We start from the raw sequence: 22,146 nt of genomic DNA, 5'->3' as shown, positions 1-22,146 counted from the left end.
TGAACAGGCACAAAAATGGTGTTCAATCTCATTCCTCTGATTGGAACACAACTCCCTGTGTCCGAGATTGGAGAGAAATGTAAGATCGACTCCCTGATAAAGGTATTTAATGCCCCAGAATCTCTCAAAATTTTGACAGGAACCTTCTCACTGCTGTTAACTAGGGACAAAAAACCATCCGATATAAATGGGGCATACCCTGAATCAATTTCAGCTGCACACAACATTTTAGTTTGCATCTGATACGGAGAGACAATTTTGTCAGTACTTGACCTTGAGTTACTAAGCGGAACAGCTAACCCAGCAGATTTAGCAGGCCATGTACTAGAACCCTTTTTGGATTTTAGGAAGGGGCACTTATTCTTCCAATTACCCTGTCGCTGACAAAAATTACAAGCTGTAATAGAGTCGTTGCTCCAAAATGTGCGTTGCTCTCCCTTTGCAGAACCCCGACTGGAATCTGATTAATCTTTCTCCCCACTATCTTTGAGTCTAAACCGTTGTTGACTCTGCTCCCCAAAGATATGTTTGTGTGTCAAAACATATTCGTCCGCAAGTACAGCCGCTTACTCAGGAGTTTTAACTTTTCGCTCATTGATATAAGTAGATATGAAGCTAGGCACCGACTGCTTAAATTGTTCAATCACAACAAGGTTACACAGTTCTTCAAAGGAAATGACACTGGATGAAGAACACCAACGACCAAATTGTGTCACTAACTCCCTTGTAAACTCCACATGAGTTTGTTTGTCCCCTTTTTTCCAATTTCTGAAGCGCTGCCTGTAAGCTTCAGGAACTAATTCATAAGCCTTTAAAACGGCTTCCTTTACCATTTTATACTCTTTGCATTGTTCTGCTGTCAATGCTGCATATGCCTTTTGGGCTTTACCTGTAAGAATGCATTGGAGCAACAATGTACGTTCACTATCAGGCCAATTCTGTGCATCAGCAAGATGCTCAAACATAGGGAAAAAAAGTGTCTGGGTCTTTCTCATCAAATTTAGGCAGCAATTTCAAATTCTTAGTACAATCCACCCTAGACGAACCAGCAGAACTAGTTATATCAGTTATTGACATTTTACCTTCTTTAACTAGATTCAGTTTACATTGTTCTAATTCAAGTTTTGCCTGTTCCGTTCTTTGTTTCATTACTTCAAACTCCAACTCCTTTTGTTGCTTGAATTTCTTATGTTCCATCTGTAACATAAGCAGCTTTTTCTGTGAAACTACCCCCTGCTGAAACAATTGTACTCGGTAAATCCTTGCCTTCATCAGAAGCCAGAACCCCTTCTTCCATCAAAGTTGCCTTAAGGATGCGTTTTATGGTGTCCTTCAGACGAGTGGCTGCAATCTCAATTTTGAAAAAATCAGCAATTCTCAAAAGCTGATCCTTAGTGCAGCTATCAAGCAACGCCTCCGAAGGAGACCGAACAAAATATATACTACAGAAGCCATACTGCTCCAACAATCGCAACCTTAACCAACCAAAAAGGTGCTTAGCAACAGAGGTACTTACTAAAAGGAACACTGGAGCTTCCCCTACCCTAGACTAGATAATCCCCAAAACCTAGCTATATACCTCATCCCTAGTCTTCAGGTGGTACTTGCAGTGGGTATTTATTCACTGTAAACTAGTGGGTCTAATAAGCCCCTGCTATGCAGTTGCCCTCAGAACACCCTAGACGTGATCCCGAGCATATAGCGCCAGCTGCTTTCACCACCACATACAAAAAAAATAAAAAAAATTTAAAAAAGCAAACAAACTATTAGAGCAGAGGGGTATTCCACCAAACTCGCTAATTAAGGCGGCACTTACCTAGTTAAGCCTGGTTAGAACTAACGCCAACTTACACTTGCGGCTAAACCCATTCCATTAACGCATTTCAGCCGCGCCTTGTTGAGGCTAATTCAAGCCAGGTTAACGTTGTCGTGTGTTACGCACATCCACGGAATATGAAGCCAGCCCAGAACCGTGAATGTTGAATCATCGAGAAAATGGCAGAAAAGACCAGAGCAAAAATTATTGATGGAACTGTACGAGGAGTACAAACCCATCATAACCAAAAAAGGGAATACTGTAGTGATAAATAAAAATCGCGAGGCTGCTTGGGCAAGAATTGCCGAGCGATTAAATACGGAAGTACCGTTAAGAGTAACATGTTCTAATATAACACTGAAAACGATTTCTCGAACGTGACGATAGTGTAGAGGTAACGCGCCGGCTATGGAACTTTGTGAAACTTTGGCCGGAACTCTCTCTCTCTCTCTTAAGATAGGCCTAGTAAATGCATCCACATTGACCAACTCATTTATCTCAACAATTCAATGAACACATTCAATGAACCTATTAATGAACTCACCTGAAAAGAATTTATGTGGCTGAAAATTGCATGCAGCAACGCCTTTGTCATTGGGATCTATATCATGCTATTAATAATAACATCTTTATGCCTATCATGTTTTTGCAAGTTATATTTGGGTTCTGGGGAAATTGTATGACATATTTATCATAGTTAAGGTAAAATGTTGGTCTAATTCTCTGATCCAAAAACAATTATACAGGCAAAAAACAAAAACAAAAAAACACACGAGATGGGGGCTTTAGATAATGATATGGCAAAATAAACGATTTATTCATATTTTTTTTAATTGCAAGCATGTATTCTTAGACGCTTGATGAAAATATAGTTTGTTTGTACTTCATATATGTAATTTGGGTAATTTTTGGTCTTTCACGTGACGAAATCACGAGGACTAGGCTTGGTGGAACCTTCTGCTGGTACAGTTGTTTCTGACAGACAGACTTCTCTGAAACCCACGCTAAAGTAAGCCTGATGGTTAGCCTGCCCCGGAGCAGGCTAGTTTGGTCGGATAAATTCCCATGGTTACTTAGCGGAGAGTGCCTCAAGTCACGTTGATGGAACGCAACTCTCGCTAAAGGTAGCGAGGCTTATCGAAATTAGCCCGGCTTTGAGCTTAGTGAGTTTGATGGAATACCCCTCAGGTTGCTAAGCCTGCCAGGGAAAACTCCAGATATTACCAAAGCGAAGAACATACCAAAATGCCAGCACCTGTAGACGTACCCAAAATAATCTTAACAATCCAAACAATAAACGAAACAAATGCTCTCCCGAAAGAACTACCAAACTGTCATGTGCGATACTCCTCCAAAATTTCCAATCAATCAATCAATCCAAACAATCCTGGACAAGCCCCCATTTGTCACAGCCCGGCTCAAGGAAATGACAAAGAGGAGACCACACATGGCTTTAAGCTTATCAGAATAGTTTATTTAACCCAAATTAAATAAAGCAAGGTAATGTGGTGCATGTAAGTCAGTAATCAGTAAAGAGTGCTGTGTGTGGATGAGTGGAGCATGTGGCGTATGCCAAAAGCAAAGCTGAACCAAAACCCTGAATAAACCATACTTCCAGGCAGAGAGCGACAAAAGGGCTGATTCCTACAGCTTATATAGTATAGGAGCTCAGCCCGCATGGGTGTTACCCATTACACTGATCACCTCCTGGAAGCCTGGCAATCAGGAGGTGCCAGAGGGCTGTCACACTACAAACATGGCAGCCGCAGAGCATTTCGACGACGAGGGAGACACGGAAGACGCACAGCGTACAGCTTCGGCAGAAGACGACGGTCACCCGTGGTCATGCCTGGGAACTATGTTCAGCTACCCCGGGATGGGGGCAAATTCCAAAACCTACCGAATGAAGTGCATGTTATGCCTTCCGAAGTGCCACGAGATAAAGGCGTTCAGGAACTCGCCGTCCAACCTCAAAAAACACATCGAAGTAAGTGAATTAAGTAAGCAATGTCATTTCATTAAGATTTCCTCTCTACAATTTACCACCGGAGCCGTAGAACAAAGGATAACCTAGTGGAATGCTGCACACTTACACAGGCCCACATGCAAACAGTGGGTGCCACTTCGAATTGAACGGCTTCACGCGTGATTCTCGCGTGAGGGCTTATTATTTTGATCTTAAAAACAGGTATGATATTAATGTATGGAAAAGTTCATTGCTGCGCATGCTGCAGCCTTGCCTTTGCGATTATACAGTATAGGTAACGAGTGTTGTTTGTCAATGTAATATTATTTATTCCTTTAGAATTATGGAAAATGTCCATCCATTATGGAAAATGTCATAAATGTAATTAAATTTGTCCAATAAAGATGTGACTGTACTAATGCTAGTGTCACCCTCCCTGTGTTTCAGGTTTGGACTACATCAGGGAGCAGTTGGAGGATCCTTCCATTTCAGCAGATGCTGGATCTGGCTCATCTGATGAGGGAGACTTCTTCCACATCCTGAAAAGTTCCCACAAAACACCAAGCATCACCAAGCAGCTTGATTTGTACCTGGCCTACTCAACAGACGACATCAAGATTCTCAAGACGTTTCCTGTGGTTCTCAAGTTGTCTGTCAAACTCAACACACCTCGGCCTGCTTCTGCAGCTTGCGAAAGGCTGTTCAGCATAGCAGGTCTCATTTCAGCCCAAAAAGAGCACAGCTAGCTGTGGAGACTTTTGAAAATCAGCTTCTGCTGAGGATGAACCGCAAGTTCAACTTCTCCACTTGAACCAGAAAGTTTGTTTGTGTGGTGTTACTGTGCCTCAGCTCATGAGGACTCCCCCTACATAGTTAAAAAGTGAAAAAGTGGTTCTTATGTTAAATGTTAAAGACATTGTTTATTTTTTGAGTCGTATTCTATACCACATTACATTCACCTGAAAAAGTGAAATAACAACCAGGGGAGAATAATTTTGGGTTGTTTTGCTTCTTTTCGTGCGTACTATAAAATACTTGTACTTGTACTTTTACTTTTGATACTTGAGTATATTTTTTCACAAGATACTTTTGATACTTTTACTCAAGTAATTTTCCTTTAGGTGACTTTAACTTTTACCAAAGTCATTTTCAGTTATGGTACTTATACTTTTACTTAGTTACTTTTTTTCAAGTACTTTATACACCTCTGGTTGAGAGTTGGGGTAGATGTTATCTAGAAGGGGTATGGGAGTGAATGAGGAGCTGATGTCTTTTACTTTCTTGGTAAAGTAAGTTGCAAAGTCATCAGCAGTGAGGGAGGAAGGCGGGGGAGGGGTAAGAGGGGTGAGTAGGGAGAAGAGTTTCCTGGGGTTGGAGGCGGAAGAGTTGATCCTTGTAGAAGGCAGATTTAGCTGCTGAAACAGTCGAGGTGAAGTCAGAGAGGAGGTGTTGGTAGTGGGCAAGGTCATCATCCTGGCCTGATTTCTTCCATTTTCTCTCTGCCACTCGCAACAATGATCCGTTGGTTTGCAGAGATTCGGACAGCCTGGGAGGGGAGGGAGATGATCACGCTGGTCGTGAGATAGGGGGACAGAGAGCATCCAAAGAAGAGGAGAGTGAGGACATCAGGATGGAGGAGGCTTCCTCAGTAGGTATTAGGGAGAATTGTTCTGTGGATGGGAGTGAGGAAAGAACAGTTGAGGAGAGAGCAGAGGGAGATAGGGATTTCAGGTTGCGGTGGCTGGTGACCGTTCGAGGCGTAGAGGGGAGGGATGTGGTGGACTTCATGGGGAGAGAGAAAGTCACAAAGTGGTGATCGGACACAGTGAGCGGGGTAACAGAGAGTGCCGAGGTGCTACAGGACCTTGTGAAGACAAGGTCAAGTTGGTTCCCAGCCCAGTCCGTGGGTGGAGAGGGGGAGAGTGTGAGGTCAAATGTGGAGAAGAAGTCAATGAATTCAGATGAGCGCAGCTTTCCTGGGTGGATGTTGAAGTCACCGAGGACAACAAGTGGTGTGCCATCATCAGAGGAGCAGCTTAGGAGGGCATCCATCTCATCTAAAAAGTCACGGAGAGGACCGGGTGGACGATTGATCACTATGATGTTGAGCTTGAAAGGAAGGGTGACAGAGACGGCGTGGAATTCACCTGCAGATCGGGGTAGGTGGTCCAGGGGAAGGACCTGGTAGGACCACCTGGGTGTAATAAGGAGTCCAGTTCCTCAACCTGTTCGGCCAGCTCAGTGTTGTGAACGTTAACTAGCGTTCATGTGTTCAGCTGCTAGTGAGGCAAGCAGTTGTGTAGCTACTGTGTGAAGTTGCATGTCCAGTGGAGGAGTTGATGAGGGCACTGCTGGTATTGATACGTTTGCAAATTAGTATCTCATCCGATAATAATTTTTAGTATCGACTATTATCTCAGTATTGATTTTTTGGCTGATGATTGACCAAAATCAAACTTGGCAATGCCCAAAATGCTGAACTTGAGGCTTTAAAATCAGAGTCCATAGACCAATAGTTTACATCACAATGACCACGTCCACTTCTTATATACAGTTAATTTTCCATAGTCAGTATGGTGCTTGGCAGCTGCTTTGATACATTGTGCAGTTCGGGGTTTTGGTTTCACTTCATATGTTTTAGATTCGCTGTTACCCGCTAGAAATATATATGCTGACTGTCATAGTCAATCAAGATGTGTCCTGTTCATGCATTCAACTTATTGCTGAGTCAAGACTGAGCCATTGACATAGAGAGTGCCTCATAGTCTCTTAGATGAGTCAGAGGATACAGTAATGTGCCGTACGGCTCATGCATATCTTCTTAAACATCTCAGCTCCTCAGAGAGTCTACAGCAGTACTGAGGGGATTCACACAGGTGAGGAGGACAAGGGCACCTTCATTATCCATTCTGTCACTCCTTCTCCCTCCGACCCCCTCCCTCACTCCTGTCACATCAGCCCTCAATAACATGCAGTGGTCTGGGGACCTGGAGCTGGCCTGGGGGACCTGGGGTTGGTCTGGCTAATGAACAACAGAGTGACACACCCCTCATTTTTATTTTCACCTTTCAAGCAGAGTGGGGAAGAGCGGCGGGACAGGGCTGCTGAATTATAATCACCACTTTGTAATTTTAAAATGCCTCACCTGCTCCCATTTCCTGTCTGTCTCTCTGCTCCAGCACAGAAGGGAAGAAAGGGAGGCGTGTCCTCACAGAAAGAGAGGGATTCAGGCTATGAATCACATCCTTCCCCACACAGTTTTTAAGGGAGCATTCCGGTTGCATCGCTTTCTCATGGTGGCCGATCCATTTACAGCAGCCCTGTTCTGAAATTAAATGTCTCTCACTCTGCATTTCAATTTGTACTTGCTCATCAGTCAGCTCAACTGCTGTTGATTAAAACCAGATTTCATTTTCTATTTAAGGATTTCTTATTAATCTTTGATCTCATCTGCCTCATTCGGTAATCAGATGCAAGATAAGCACCTTCAACAAAAGTTAAATGTTCACTAAATGTGTAACAAGGATATATATCTGCATACAAAAAAACAGAACTTCCCAGATGGCAATGTAGTGAAACTGTATGGATAAACATCATGTTGGCCTTCTCTCTCTGGCAGATATACAACCAGTGCTACTTGTTTATCTACAGAGCACTTGCTGATACTACCAGATTTAACCTACTCCAGTTTATGGTCCAAGAGCCCCGAACCAGAACAGATCCAGGAGAAACTACCATTGCTGTTCGTGGTGAAGTTTCATGGAACAATCGATAACTAATTACTTGTAATCTAAAGGGAAGTTTGGGTCCCCTGCTAAAGCTGCTGCCCCTGCAGCCCGACGCCTGATAAGCGGTTGAAGATGGCATGCCATAGTAATCCAGAGATTACGCCTCTGTAATTTAATGACATTCTCTCTTCATAACTGGCTGCCAGCAATTGCTTTCATTCAACCTACTTTCACCATCAGTTTTTTGTGTCCCCCTTTTAAAATCAGCAGATATGCTCAATGACAATTTACAGTTTAATTAAAATTTAATAACAAGAAATTGAGTTAATGTAATTGAAGCTTAAGCAATACAAAGATTACAAGGCTTTGGAAATCGATTCAACTGCTGTGCTCCTCAAATAACAAGACATTTTTGCCACTTGCATGAATTAGACATGAACCAGACCAGGTGCTCTGATTAAAAAAATATTCCACATAGACCAATCCATGAAATCCAGTATGTCAAACAAAAGAGCACAGAATGGATTTACACGAGCCACAAGAAAGATTGTGGTTAAATGAAAAAACTTTTTATGAGCCAATGAAATCTTTTATAATCTACAATTATAAAGTGAACACACCAAACGATTATTTAGAGATCAACACAGTTAAAATAACGTGAGGTAAATGACTTACCTTAACCATTCCAAGTCAGTGACTAACATGACCTTGGATGTTGATGGTTATGCATTTACCTAAATGGTTTAGCCATTCAAGGTCAAGGCCTAATGTTAACCATTCAAGGTCAAAACCTAACCTCAACAATTCAAGGTCAAAACATAACTGCAACTACATCAATCAATAGCTGTTGATTATTGCTATTCTCAAACAGATTAAAGTTCCAGGGCCAGATTAATGTGAGAGTGCCTTTGCATCAGACTTTTGCAATCTCAAAATAGGATATATTTAGGAAACAGGTCTTGGGTCAGATTAAAGTTAGATAGCAACAAGCAATTGTTACCATCTATAACGCTGTTCAGATTCAGAAAGATATCTCCCCTAAAAATAATCACCAAGGTTACACCATTTATCATATCCAAAAGCTGTAAAAACACTTCAGACAGTCCTTGAACACATCATGTGTGATGAATGCTTCTGCCAATTTGAAGCTTAAAATGTAGTATTTCATCAAAATAAATATGACATGTGCTTACATCAGCTAGTACCGACCAATTTCAACCAATGATATCTTGACATATGGAATGCCATTTAAACTAATATTATATAAATAAATAAGCTTATCAAATACATCTTGAAATAAATGTTGTAATAAATATATAAATTGGTATAAATATAAATACACATGTATTTTTACAACCATCAAATCAAATTCCTCCCAACATTATGTCTGGCCTGTTTCACTCAGAAATACGTCACCTTACAGATTTGAAATGATGTTTCAGCTCAACTTTAAGTGTATCAACTGCGATGCCACTCTATGTGAACTCAAGATGTTTATCCACAGCACGTTCTCTGAGGCTTCTGGGAAAATGTGACCAAGGCAGCTGTGTCAGAATCCGTTCCTTAGCACGTCTCCTGTTCTTGAATGCTCTTCATCTCTCCTGACCTCTGCAAAGTCGTGTGTGATGATGTCAGACGGATGGAAGGTCATCTGATGATGATGATGATGATGATGGCATGTCACTGAAAGCAAGAGAGGCCGAGTGGAGGAGGACGGGGATCGATCAGGACAAGCCAGCAATGATTTGGTCTAAAAAGGCCACAGCTCCGCCTCCTCTGGGAAATATTATTAATCAACTGAGTACAAAGTGGAGAAATGACACCTGTGAAGTTGATTCCAAGACAGTTTTATTAGGATGATCTTGTGTTTACAGTATCATATAAACTAATGTGTTGAATAATAAAGTGAGACTGAATGCAATTCTGCGCATTGTTTTATGAAATGAGATCCAGCCAGTATATGCCCAGTGTGTGTGTGTGAATCAACACCATAAATCAAACAATGTACAACAGCTGAAACACATTTTCTGTCTGGCCTTCAGTTTGGTGTCAGTCTAGACACACTGCACTCCAGCATCCTCATTATGACCACAGTTGTTAACACCAATTCCTGCATGTCGGCAGCTAAAGATGTCAGACTCTGTTCCTAAACATTTCAGTTCATCCAGCCAGATGCTACCAGTCCCTGCAGAAAGACAACAGTGTGACAGAAAGCCATGCATTCATCAGGTGATTTCCATAAGTTACAATTCTGAATTATTCAAAGCAATGTTTAAGTTGCAAAAGGTTTTTAAGTTCAGGTGTCATAAACAGGTTCAGCAAAGGGAATGGTCGAAAGATTTGTAGAGATTCCCTTTTGGACAGCTTAACAACTCTGTTTTGCAAAGTCTTTCCCAGAGAAGTGGGGGAAAAGGCCCCCTTCTCAACACAACTCTGTCCATTAGTTGAATATTTTCACTTTCGATCGTTTAATGACATTTGTCTGATAGTTGAGAAATCAAAGGATCTGTCGTTCCTAAAGAAGTAATGACCGTATACAGTATATAAAATGTGATTAGCGTATATAATAATGAGCTTATATAATAATGAGCGTATATAGTCATGAGCGTGTATCATTGAGCGTATAGTAATGAGCTTATATAATTATGAGCATATACTGTATGTAATGAGCGTATATTGCAATGAGCTAATATGTGAGCGTATACAATAATGGGTGAATATAGCAATGAGCATATATAATAATGAGTTTATATAGTAATAAGTGTATATTGCACTGCACATGTATAGTAATGAGTGTATAGAGTAATGAGCATATATATAATTATTATTATTATTATGTGTGTGTAGACACCTCCTCCGGTGTTTGGGTATAACCAGTGACCATGTTAACTGGTGTCTCTCAGCTGAATGTGTGTTGGTTGCTTGTAGCGACAATCCCAACTGACATTGGGTAAAGACAGGGTTCACAATTTAGGGTGAAGGGTTTTGTTCCACATTAGTGGATAGTATACTGTGCATTGAACATGATGTTATGGTGGCAGTGGACTTCTTACCTGCAGCAGCAGTGAAGGTGGTGACGACCCGTTGGAAGCCCAGCATCTTACAGATGACCTTGCCGTCCAAAGCGTCAAAGCTGTCGTCACACACGGTGCCCCAGATCCCGTTGTGCTTCACCTCCACCCGCCCTTTGGCTCTCCCCGGCACCAGACGCACCATCACTGTGGTAACACAGAGTTACAGCTGGGAGCTCAGAATCATTTAGATGATGTTCACTAAATATTAGGTGAATACATAACAGCAGAACATATGTGTTTGAAACTGACATCATAGTAGTTGGAACTAGTTAATCTATATTGTTGTCAACACTGCTCTCAAGTCAACGGTGTGCAAACTTACACTCTGATGTTCCCTGGTCTCCCTTGTCTCCTTTGGGACCTGGTGGTCCGGGACGACCTGTGGAGGATAAATGGTCAAATATCAACAACACTAACAGTTTACATGAACTGATATGAACCTAATCCATCAGCCGAGTATGTCATACGTATGTCATGTATTATACAATATGGAATGTTGTATCACTATCAAAGGTAATTTTAACCAGAACTGCCTCCAAAACAAACTGGACTAGTAAACCAGTCAATGCAGGAGGGTGTGAGGCGGCTCATTGTCTTTGTTTTGTGTAGTTCAGCAACAGGTGACAGAGCTGGACACTGTTACAGACAAAGTTTATTTCATAGAAATAAAATAAAGACAGAACAGACATTGCTATTGAAATCAACATTCCAGGATGGAGAGTGGCGACCACTTTTATATGGACTATTGCCATAGTCACTTCTATGTAAAGTAAACCGATTTGTGTCAAGTCTTGGACTCAATGAGGAGAGGTTTTCCATTTACGACTATTAGTGGAGTAGCAACGTTACGACGCAGAGAGAGAGGCAGATTAATGAGTAATATTAATAGTTAATGCTTCAACCACAAAATCATACAGTAGGAAACAGCATTGATATTGTGGGATGAGTGACAACTTTGTTCGTATAACTTTGTTACAAGTGCAAGATTAAAGCAGTGGAATTAACAAGCTAGCTAATTTACCTTAATAAGAACAATATAATGTAATTATTATTTGATATTTTGAGATATCTTCATTCTAGAATTTACACATGTTAATGACTACTGGCTGTTTGCTTTCCTTGGTTGTACAAGGGGTTGATTCATTGTTTAGAAAATGAGCAGTGGCAACATGATGTAATGACATATACTTAGTGTGCATTCTCTTGTGCCACATAGTGGACACAGGAAATGGTACAACATTTGCAAAACATTATTTCCAGCGTCATACAGTGGATAATGTGTGTGTGTGTGTATATATTAGGGCTGTCAGAATTAACAAGTTAACGCAGGGCGATTCATTTTTGCTTAGCTAGTCATTTTGCATTGAAGCTGTTGGCTCTCTGGACGGGATGTTTGAGTATAAAAAACAAAGATGGAACAATCAATAAACACACAGCCTCGTAAAACTACTCAACACCACTGCAGCAGCTTGACGTTAACCTCTCACCATTGAGCCTAATAAGTCTCCCAGCTGCAACAATAACCTGATGAACAAACATGTTAAATCATCATTTATCAGCAGCTGCAGTATGAAGCTGTATTACAGCTGTGAATGTAGCAGTGTAGTGTGTGCAGGGAAAGTGAAAGTAAAAGGAGTTAGCCCTGAAGTTAGCAACAACTCAGGAACACAACAAGGTGGGCTGACCTTTAAGGTGGGCCAGCACTATTCTCCTTGAAGTGACAAGATGCTCCTCTGAGTCTCTTAGATTTTTTTTAATCTTTAATATTTATTTTAACTCTAACTGACAGCAGGTTAAACATTAATTATTAATATCCCTACTGCAAACTCTGCTCTATTTCAAACACACAGTTGAATGTTTCCAAAGTGATTGTTATAACTGTACTGCTATTATTAAGTACTCATTTCAGTACTCGGCATCAGCAAGTACTGAAATTTAAGTACTTATACTCAGTCTGAAAAAAGTGGTATCAGTGCATCCCTATTTGTTGAGGGCTGTCAAACAATTACATTTTTTAATCTGATTAATCACAGGGTAGCTGTGGATTAATATTATAATTATATAACTTTGACTTTAACACACACCTTCAGTTCCATTGAAACCAGGAGGTCCAATAACACCTGTAGACAAGACAACAAAATTATTTGAAAGACATTTGGTCGACAGGGCTAATATATACCCAAAAAATAAACATGAATAGATTATATATACGGTTTAAGAAGCCCAGATGATCAACCAAAGATTATTTTGAATCACTGGATCATAACCTTTGTACTGCATGGAGTATCGCAAAGAGTTCCCTTATTTTTTTGAGCAGTGAATATGATGTAGGATCACTGCTGCTCTTTTACAAGAAAGCCATTGACTTGATGCCACAGAGATGCATCTTGGAATGCATAGAACTGCACAACATCAACCGGCCACTAAGAGCCTTCATCAAGGACTCAATGTGGCTGTGGAAGATGAGTCTAGAGGCCAACTCAAACCCTGTTGCACAAGGTACCATCAAGCGTGCCATATACCAAAGGGATGCTCTGTCCCTGCTGCTGTCCTTAAAAGGCCTGAGCCCCCTCGAGGAGATCATCACTCAAAGTGGATCTGGATACCGGTTCCGAAGTGGAGTAACCATCAGCTACCTCCTCTACATGGATGACATCAAGCTGTATGCTCAGAATGAGCGTGACATCTTCTCACTGATCCACAATAGCAGGATCTACAGTCAGATGGTGTCCAAGAGAGGCAAGCTGACCTATGATGCAATATTGCTTTCTGGTTCAAAGGCAACATAGTAGCTGTCAGTATAGCTATCAATACCTTGGAGTCCCGCAAGCAAATGCAAATCATGAAGAGGCCACAAGGAAGTCAGCCACAGCCAAATACCTACACAGAGTGAGGCAAGTCCTGAAAAGTCAGCTGAATGAAAAAAACAGATCAGAGCCATCAACACGTACACACAGGTTTCAGATACCTGGCTGGTATAATAACCTGGCCAAAGTAAGACATAGAGGCCACTGATATCAAGACATGAAGGCTCCTCACCATGCTTGGATGGTTTCACCCCAAATCCAGCACTGTGAGATTGAACACTAACCGGAAGGAGGGAGGCCGAGGACTGGTTTTGTAGGATGGATTGATGGATGGATGAACGGACGAATGGGCAGACAGACAGAAATCTTTATTGTCCATTCACACTGAACATTGCCTTGCATTCACCTGCTCTGACAAACACTCTTAGTCATAAAGGGTCTCATACATTCGTAGTAGTAAATTCATAGTGACACTAGTGAGTGTTAGAGCACCTTTCTAGGATAAAAAAAACAAGATCCAGGAGAACATCAGGAAGATGGCCCCAAGTACGTTAGTGAATATCTCAGAAACCTGATGAAGATGGGGGGAATCATCATGGAAGGACCACCTACAGACAGAAGAAGTGGCTGATATGGTGATATCATACCAGTGGCTAGAGAAGGCTAGTCTGAAGGACAGCACAGAGACACGAATCATGGTAGCACATGAAAGGTTGCTGAGCACTTGATCACTAGAGGCTGGGGTCTACCACACCAAGCAGGACCGATTGACCAGTTGATATACTGATGATATTGAATTGAGAGGAAATATTGTCCGGTTATGTCAGGGTACATGTTGTTTTATTTCTTTGTTAGCAGTTCTTCATAGAGGGAGACCCACTGTACCTTTTCCATGGCATTACATCAACAACTGTTTACATGCTTCTTCTGCTAACATGCTAATGTTGCTAAGATTGATCTGTGGTGTTTAAACATTAGAGCTAAACTGTATTCATGCTATTTCTGTTCAGATGTTAATGTTGTTAAGGTTGATCAGTGGTGTTATAACGTTAGCTAGCCAAACTATTTACATGATACTTCTGCTAACATGCTAATGCTGAACAGTGCAGTAATGTAATGCAAATCTTAGCTAGCTAAACTATTTACATGCTTTTTCGGTTAACACACTACTATTGCTAAGGCTGATCAGTAGTGTTAACCATTATAAAATATCCTACTGAAAATGTTAACTAATTTATAGTTATTAACTACATCATTGATTAAAGATTGTGCATAATAAACAGATGACAACGTATATGAAATGAGCTGCAGAGACCAGAATTGAGGGTGACTTCATCGGTCCAGTCAGTCCGTTTAATGTAATGTAACCATAAACATCAGTGTTTTGCTTCAAATGGCGTCCTCAACGATGGAATTCTATAGAATGATGATAGATGATCTTTGTTGGTATTTCTGATATAACAATGCTACAACAATCTATCTTCCACTTCAACTGGTTTCCGCTGTTTTTCTGCACCCAAAATGCACTGAACTGTTAGTGACGTAAACATAACGTCTACTAAAATGCTCTATATCCAAACCCTTACCTTGGGAACCGGTTTCTCCTTTCTCTCCCTTGGCACCTGTTCCTTGATTCCCTGGTTCTCCTTGGAGTCCAGGTGGACCCCTGGGACCTACATTTACAACCACACACACAGAGAGTGAGAGAGAGAGCGAGAGAGACATCAGAGTAATGATTATGAATGTTTTTGGTGCAAATATACATTTCATAAATGCAAGCTATGCAAACTGTATCATTCATCACGTGAATCAGCGCTGCACCAGCAATATTGCAGATGATGACCAGAAGTCAAATGAGGAAGAGGAACTGAATGTTTCATGTTTGTTAATCAGCTGATACATTTTTCCATCCAGGAAATGAGTCAAGTCAAGTCTTTTCATAGGCTGTCCAGTATTAACACAGTATTTTATTTATTATTTCCCTTTGGCAATACCCTGCTAAGAATACAACTTCCAATTCTTTATTTATCACAGACACTAGTACAAGGTCCACAGCAGAGTATAAAAGTAAGACAGAATAAATAGATTAAAAAAAAAAAAAAAAAAAGAAGAGACAAGAAAACAAGACAAAACAGACCATCAAGACAACAAGACAAAACAAACCATCAAACATATAAGAATTGTCTCCAATGCCTCCTAAGCTTAGAGGAGTACCTCAAGGACCTCTTAGCTGGGTTCACTAGAGCTTCAATAATGCTATTTTGTGAGAGATCCAGGCGGCACGTAAATTTGTACATTAAATTTCTTAGGATTGCCTCACAAGTTGGCACACTGGAGAAGACAAACAAGTAACTGGCACTAAACCATCTAGGTAGCTGCATCAGCAGTCTCATAGTGTCATTATAGGCAACTGTAAGCTTCTGTAAGCTGCTTTTCTTATGTCTACACCATAAATAAGCAGTATACATAGGTGTACAAAAGGCTTTAAACAAGGAGCATTTCACATTAAAAGAGCACATACTGAACTTGCTAAGTAACATGTTAGCCTGGGCATATAATTTACGGCGTTGACGATATATATCTTTATCATCACTAAGATCATCTGAGATTATATGACCAAGATACTTTACTTCTTTACACACCACAAGTGGGCTGTTACACAGATAGAAAACAGGGAAAGTCATATTTTTATCCTCTGTTAAATTTAATGTCATACTCAAGACCATATTGTGTGCATACCTTAAGTAGTTGCTGTAAGCCAGCACTGCATGGACTAACAATAGCCAAATCGTCTGCATACACGAGATGGTTAATGAGAGAGCTACCAACCAGGCAGCCAGTAGTACACAAACTCAGTTGAATTGACAAATCATTCATGTATACATTAAATAAGGCAGGGGATAATAATCCACCTTGACGGACACCATTGGATACATAGAATGGGGAGGATATTCCACAGCCCCATTTGACCCTCATTGTCTGGTGACTGTACCAGTATACTAGAATCCTGATAATGACCTTTGGTACCCCTCTCTGCAGTAATTTTAAAAATAATTTTCCATGGTTGACCCTATCAAAAGCCTTAGAGGCATCTAAAAAACACATAAATACGGTTGAGTTCTGATCCACATATTTTGCAACCAATTCCTTTAAAGCAAATATACACATATCCGTGCCATGTTTCCTTTTAAAGCCAAACTGATTATCTGATATTAGTAGAAAGGTATCAAGCCTTGTAATGAGGACGCGTTCCAAAACTTTGGATGGAATACTAGAAAGCGCTATTGGTCTGTAGTTGTCAATGCTATTCAGTTTCCCGGCTTTATCTTTTAGGACTGGAACGAGCAATATGGAGAGAAGTGAATCAGACAGATAGCACCCCATGGATAAGGAGCCCAGTAAAGCACATTGATAAAGGACAGAGTTTCTGACTACCATACTTCAAGTGTTCTGCATAAATATGGTCCATGCCGCATGCCTTGTTATCATCTAACATTGAGATTCCATCTAAAATTTCATCCGGTCTAATTACAAGATTCTCATTTGAATCAATGTTATTTAACACAAAGGGTTCACTTTTAATACAGTTAAACAGTTCTTGATAATGTTCACGCCATTTCTCAGCTATTTTCTCAGTACCAGACACTCCCTCTATATCAGACGGGAGGGAGGTTTTACAGTTGTTTAACACTTTGACCTCCTTCCAGAAGTCATAGTAATTATTACTCTGCAGCTTTTTAGCAAGTGCATCAGCTCTCATAGTGTTTTCCTTCCTTTTAATAAAGGGAATAGCATATTTAAATTTTGCATTTGTGGACTTTTTATTCACAAACAGTGGGCCTTGTCTAGGCCTACCTGATTCAGACCAAAGTTTAAAAGCTTCTCTGGCTGCAGTATGCAACACACCCACATGGTCATTCCAGCCAGGTTTAGCATTACAGTGTGTTTTGATTCTCTGTGTAGTGAGATAAGAACTTGATGTAGTGAGGCTGTTGACAATGCTGTCATACAAGGAACATAATTCGAGACCATGGTTATAGTCCTCACAATTCATGTCCTGGCACAGTAATGCATTTTTAGGTAATTCAATCAAACCCAGCAGCTTGTCAGTTGATGAAAAGTATTTGCGCTTTTCCTCCTCAGAGAGTTTTACCCAATCTAGCTTACTAACATTGTTTGCATCATCATTTGGAGCCAACGCAGGGATATTATCAACATTCAGTAACATAGATATGGGTATATGGTCAGAAATAGCCATGTCATACTTTATCACCATATCTACAATAGAGGAATGAGCATCTGCTGTACACATGAAATGGTCAAGCCAGGAAGTAGTATGCCAGGCATCACTGACATATGTAAAACTACTATTAGGCAACAACAGCTGACTAGTTAAAAACAATTTATTTTCATTACAGAACTCTATCAGATCTCTAGCAAATAGTCAATTATTGTCTGATAGATCAGCATTAAAATCCCCAATAATATACACACATGTAGAATTTTAGTCCTCAATAAATGAACGCAAAAAAGCTAATCTGCTTAAAACTTCATCCTCTGACTGGTTGGATTCTTAGGGCATATAAATGTTTATAATAACCATCCTCTTATCATCAAAGTTAATCTCAAGGCCAATAGCTCAGTCCACATTCATTCTCATCACAGACACTATAGGGTCATATTTCTTATTCCATAATATTGCAACACCCCATGGTATTCTTCCTCGCACAATCTTTGTGCTAAGGTCTGTGGTGGACTCACCGGCACCGTGAAAGTCTTTATTCAGAACGTTTAGCTTATCCAGATCTTGTTTGGGAAGCCAAGTCTCTTGAAGACAGAGAATGTCACATTCTTCTAATAGCGAGTTAACATTGGTATTCCTATGTCCAATCCGCAGGCCTCGCGAATTATAAGAAGCGATCCTCATGAATGTTTTGGCGTTAATTCCGTTATGGCCTGCTCCTTCACCACCGACTCACTGATCACAGAGCAGTTTGTCACAGTGGATACCGTTTTTGGCACCGACGAACCAAGCCCTCTTGATTGACGTGCCTCGTAATAGCGCCGGACAAACGAGCCCGTGGGGCAGAGTTGGGGGTCATACATCTCTGCCACCTCCTTACATTCCGCGGTGACCTGGAATCTTCCTTGTGCGGTCTCTATCTTCCGACACTCAACTTCACGCCCAAGTTTGCCTTTGAGATAGTTACTGAGTGTACCTGCTTCAAGGCTCGGATCAAACCTCGTTGCAAAAACACTCACCATCTTCATTTGGACTGCCTGTATACTGGCAGTGCCAGTACCGATAATGCCAGTTCTCTTGCGTTGAGGTTTCTGGTGTGTGAACTCAGTAGGGGGTTTTCGGTAATTGCTGTCCGAAGCCGGGTTATTCCGTCGCCTCCCCTCACTCATGACACGGTTCCACGAGGGAGACTGTGCTTGATCTTCAGGCACCACAATAGCAGTGACAGTGGGGTTCTCCCTTGACGCGTTAGCGCCGGCCACCTCGGTAGCTATCCACCCTTCAGGGTGATCCACTTTCACGCTAGCAGCAGCTCTGTCACTCCTGGTAGGCATCCAGCGTAGGTTCTCCGTATTGCAATCAGGAGCACAAGTCTCCCCGGTAGTTGCCTGCCCAGGGAGGCCGCTGGGCCTCTCCACCGCGACCAGCCTATTATCCAGGGCTTCGGTCACCGAGCGTAGACTCTCGCAGGCAACTACTTGCGCTTCCATAACTTTCTTCATGCCAGCAATGTCGTTGTTGATTTGCAGCATTTTCCCCATCAACACTGACACATCAATGCTATTAAACGAGACAGGAGGCAGTTCATCCATGAAGTGTGAGACGAATTTAGGAATATCACCTCCACATTCATTGAGTACTTTCAAGCACAGCTTCACGTTGTTAATATGCTTTTGTGCTCCTTTATGCGAGACCAGCCGCTGTGACGTCTTGGTACAGACCTCGAACAAAACTTTCTTGGAGGATTCAATTCGCTCAGAGGTGAAATGGTTTGTCAGTAGTGTGACAATTTCGTCTTGACTCAAAGTCCTCATTTTCACTACAATAAAGTTAAGTAGTTCATCTTCCACGATCACCTTGCCATCTTGAGTCTATATTTCGGGTGAGGTGCGGGAAAAAGCACTAAACGCCGGACTAAACGCCGGAGCAGCACGCTGTGCTGCTTCGGCCACCATTGTCTTCCTTCCAAACAATTCTCAACTTCATATTATATTATTTAAAACAAGACGAGAAGGCAGCTTACACAGCATTTGGCTGGATCAGGTCTCTGCTTGTAGAAGCTGTTGGAGACGATCAGCTGCCATGCAGCATCCCATCTTTTCCTTGCGATGCAATCATTACACACTGGGTCTGCTTTTACAGTCCAGGTCGTGAAAAATGAACAAAATGCTATCTGTGGGTTTCATGTTCAGGGACAAGCATTGTCAATTTTTTTCTTGTCTCTCAGCACCAAAACTATGTCAATAGAAAGTTAATTTTCCATTTTCTTGGTGGACACATGAATACATGAATTTCAGGCTGGAGACCGGTGTCGGACACTGTGTGCCCTAAAGAAGTAATGCCTGTACAGCAGTTTTCATGAACCCAACTGAGAAGTTTTGTTACTTAAATCTTTCAATTCTTGTGTTAAGTCGTCCCAACTGACAGAAAAGAAGTTGTTCCGATGACATGAACAAAATGGACAATTCGTTTCACTCAGCACGATACCAATGGATTAAATTTTGTGTTTCACAACAGTGTTGACTTTTATCAGCAACTCCGGAGTCTGATGATGATGAAAAATGCAAAACAATTCTAATCTAGGAAATAATTGTGGCTGTTTGAGTGTTTGAGTGTGCAGGGTGCTTCAGAGTCTGCAGCCACACTAAAGACTGGAAATACTCACAATAGCACATTAACATGTAGATGTTTAGCAAGTATAGAGTTCATCTTAATTCAATATGTTAGCATTTGCTAATTAGCAGAAAACACAAAGTGGAGCTGAAGTGAAGGAAAGGTTATTGGTGATAAACCAAAGTTCCCACAAAGGTCCAGGTGACTTAACTTTTACATTTTTAGTCCTGTTTGCAAATCTGGCAGGTCTATGATGTCTCATAATAAAATAATCAAGTTGTCATGTTTTGACTTCAGCAGACATCAGTGAGTCCAGATTTGTCTGGAGGTTACAGCTTGTGTTTTACTTGTCAGCTCCGGTGTGCACTGACATGCCCCACAGCAGCTCAGTTAGTGTGGATGGGAGCTTTTCAAAGAAGCATGTCTAGTTCAGCTTCATAACAACAAACACAGGATTCCACAAATAGTCAAAATGAAACCCACCAACTTCACCAGCACCTCCTGGCCCTCCAGGTTGTCCTTTGAGTCCCATTTCACCCTTCGGTCCTGCAGGACCAGCAACACCACTGTCACCTGGAAACAAACACACGTATGTGATCTGCTGATGGACTGTACCTTCTGCTGCTCAGCACCACTGAAGCATGCTGAATAATCAAGCTGTTGTCACTGCCAGGGTGACAAATAATTAGCCTCGTCGGTGCTCCTTGGTGTCTGACACCGACGCTCATTTAGAGTGTTTAAGTGACACACCCACCTGCTGCATTATGGGTAGGGCAACACACACTAACACAAGCAGGGGTTGCTAAAAGTCATTATAAATTTGGTGTTTTGCAGGGCTGTGGGGGTCAGGTTGACCTATAGGAAATATTCTGCCCTCAGGAAATTTGTTGGCTTGAGTAAAAGTCCAGCCCTAATAATGATTTCATACAGGAAATGTCAGGGCACTGACAAAGTTGCAACGGTATGTGAAATAATGACTGCAGCCTATCCATCCTATCATATCCAGCTAGTTTTCATCAGGGTCTGACAAGAAAAGACAGTTTAGCAACGCTGGGATCATCAGCTGCAGCTGAAAGCTTGTACTTCCTGGTAACACATATGCACCATTACTAAATTGGAAGGAACCAAATTAACTTTTTACACTGAGTGAATGTGTGATGTTATTAGCTCACAGCTCAGAATAAGGTTCTAACAGGGTTACAGATTTTATTCTCTTTCTGAACAACTCTAATGTCACACTGTAAAACCTGATAAGTTAATATAACTTTGGTGAAAAAGATTACATCGAACATTTTAAGTTCACTTACTCAATTTTATAAGTTACACAAAACACTCTAAATTATGTAGTTCTAACTCGGTTATTTTAAGTTGCACAAACTTAATTTTGTTAAAGTTAAAGTTATACGAACCTTGTAAATTAAGTAGTCCTAACTAGGTTATTTAAGTGACATAAACTTGATTTTGTAAGTCAAACCAACCTTATAAATTAAGTAGTCCTAACTAGGTTATTTTAAGCGATCCAAACTTAAATGTGTAAGTTAAACAAACATTCCTGATCAAGTACTTTTCACTTGGTATTTAGTTTTAACACTACAAATTAAGTCAAGTATAGTGAACTTAAATATTGTATTAGGGTACTTAATTTTTTTAAGTTCCTTTCACTCAAAATCCAGAAATACACATATTTTGAGGGAAAAAAAAAATAAAAAAAATATGTTAACACATACAATTAAAATACATGCCACTATTTATTTAAAAAACAGAGCAAAGCCCAAAGAAATGGCCTCCTGAGAAGTGGATAATTCAGACAAAATCCTCATTGCATGCTAAACTCTCAACATGGCCTATGAACAAAGATATGGGTATTGTAGTATACACAGTGGCAAAATGTTTTTCATA

General features: G+C 40.9%; 1 protein-coding gene across 2 annotated transcripts in view; it reads right to left on the bottom strand.

Annotated features, from left to right (window-relative positions):
* Nucleotides 1-9,345: 9,345 nt before the first annotated feature.
* LOC311021610 (uncharacterized protein) overlaps nt 9,346-22,146 on the bottom strand; it is a 38,382-nt gene continuing 25,581 nt past the window's right edge. The window contains exons 6-11 of one of the 2 annotated variants that reach the window (XM_084022273.1): nt 20,731-20,820; nt 14,978-15,064; nt 12,669-12,704; nt 10,907-10,963; nt 10,564-10,728; nt 9,346-9,695 (exon numbers count right to left, since the gene is read on the bottom strand). In XM_084022273.1, the coding sequence (XP_083878399.1) occupies nt 9,565-9,695; nt 10,564-10,728; nt 10,907-10,963; nt 12,669-12,704; nt 14,978-15,064; nt 20,731-20,820 (566 nt within the window). In that variant the 3' untranslated portion in view covers nt 9,346-9,564. The remainder of the gene's footprint in view (nt 9,696-10,563; nt 10,729-10,906; nt 10,964-12,668; nt 12,705-14,977; nt 15,065-20,730; nt 20,821-22,146) is intronic. The other variant, XM_084022274.1, reaches the window with a different exon arrangement.

This window comes from Eutrigla gurnardus (assembly GCF_963514095.1).
Source record: "Eutrigla gurnardus genome assembly, chromosome: 12".
Taxonomy (NCBI): domain Eukaryota; kingdom Metazoa; phylum Chordata; class Actinopteri; order Perciformes; family Triglidae; genus Eutrigla; species Eutrigla gurnardus.
Note: the sequence above shows the minus strand (reverse complement) of the source record. Positions and strands in the feature narration are given on the sequence as shown.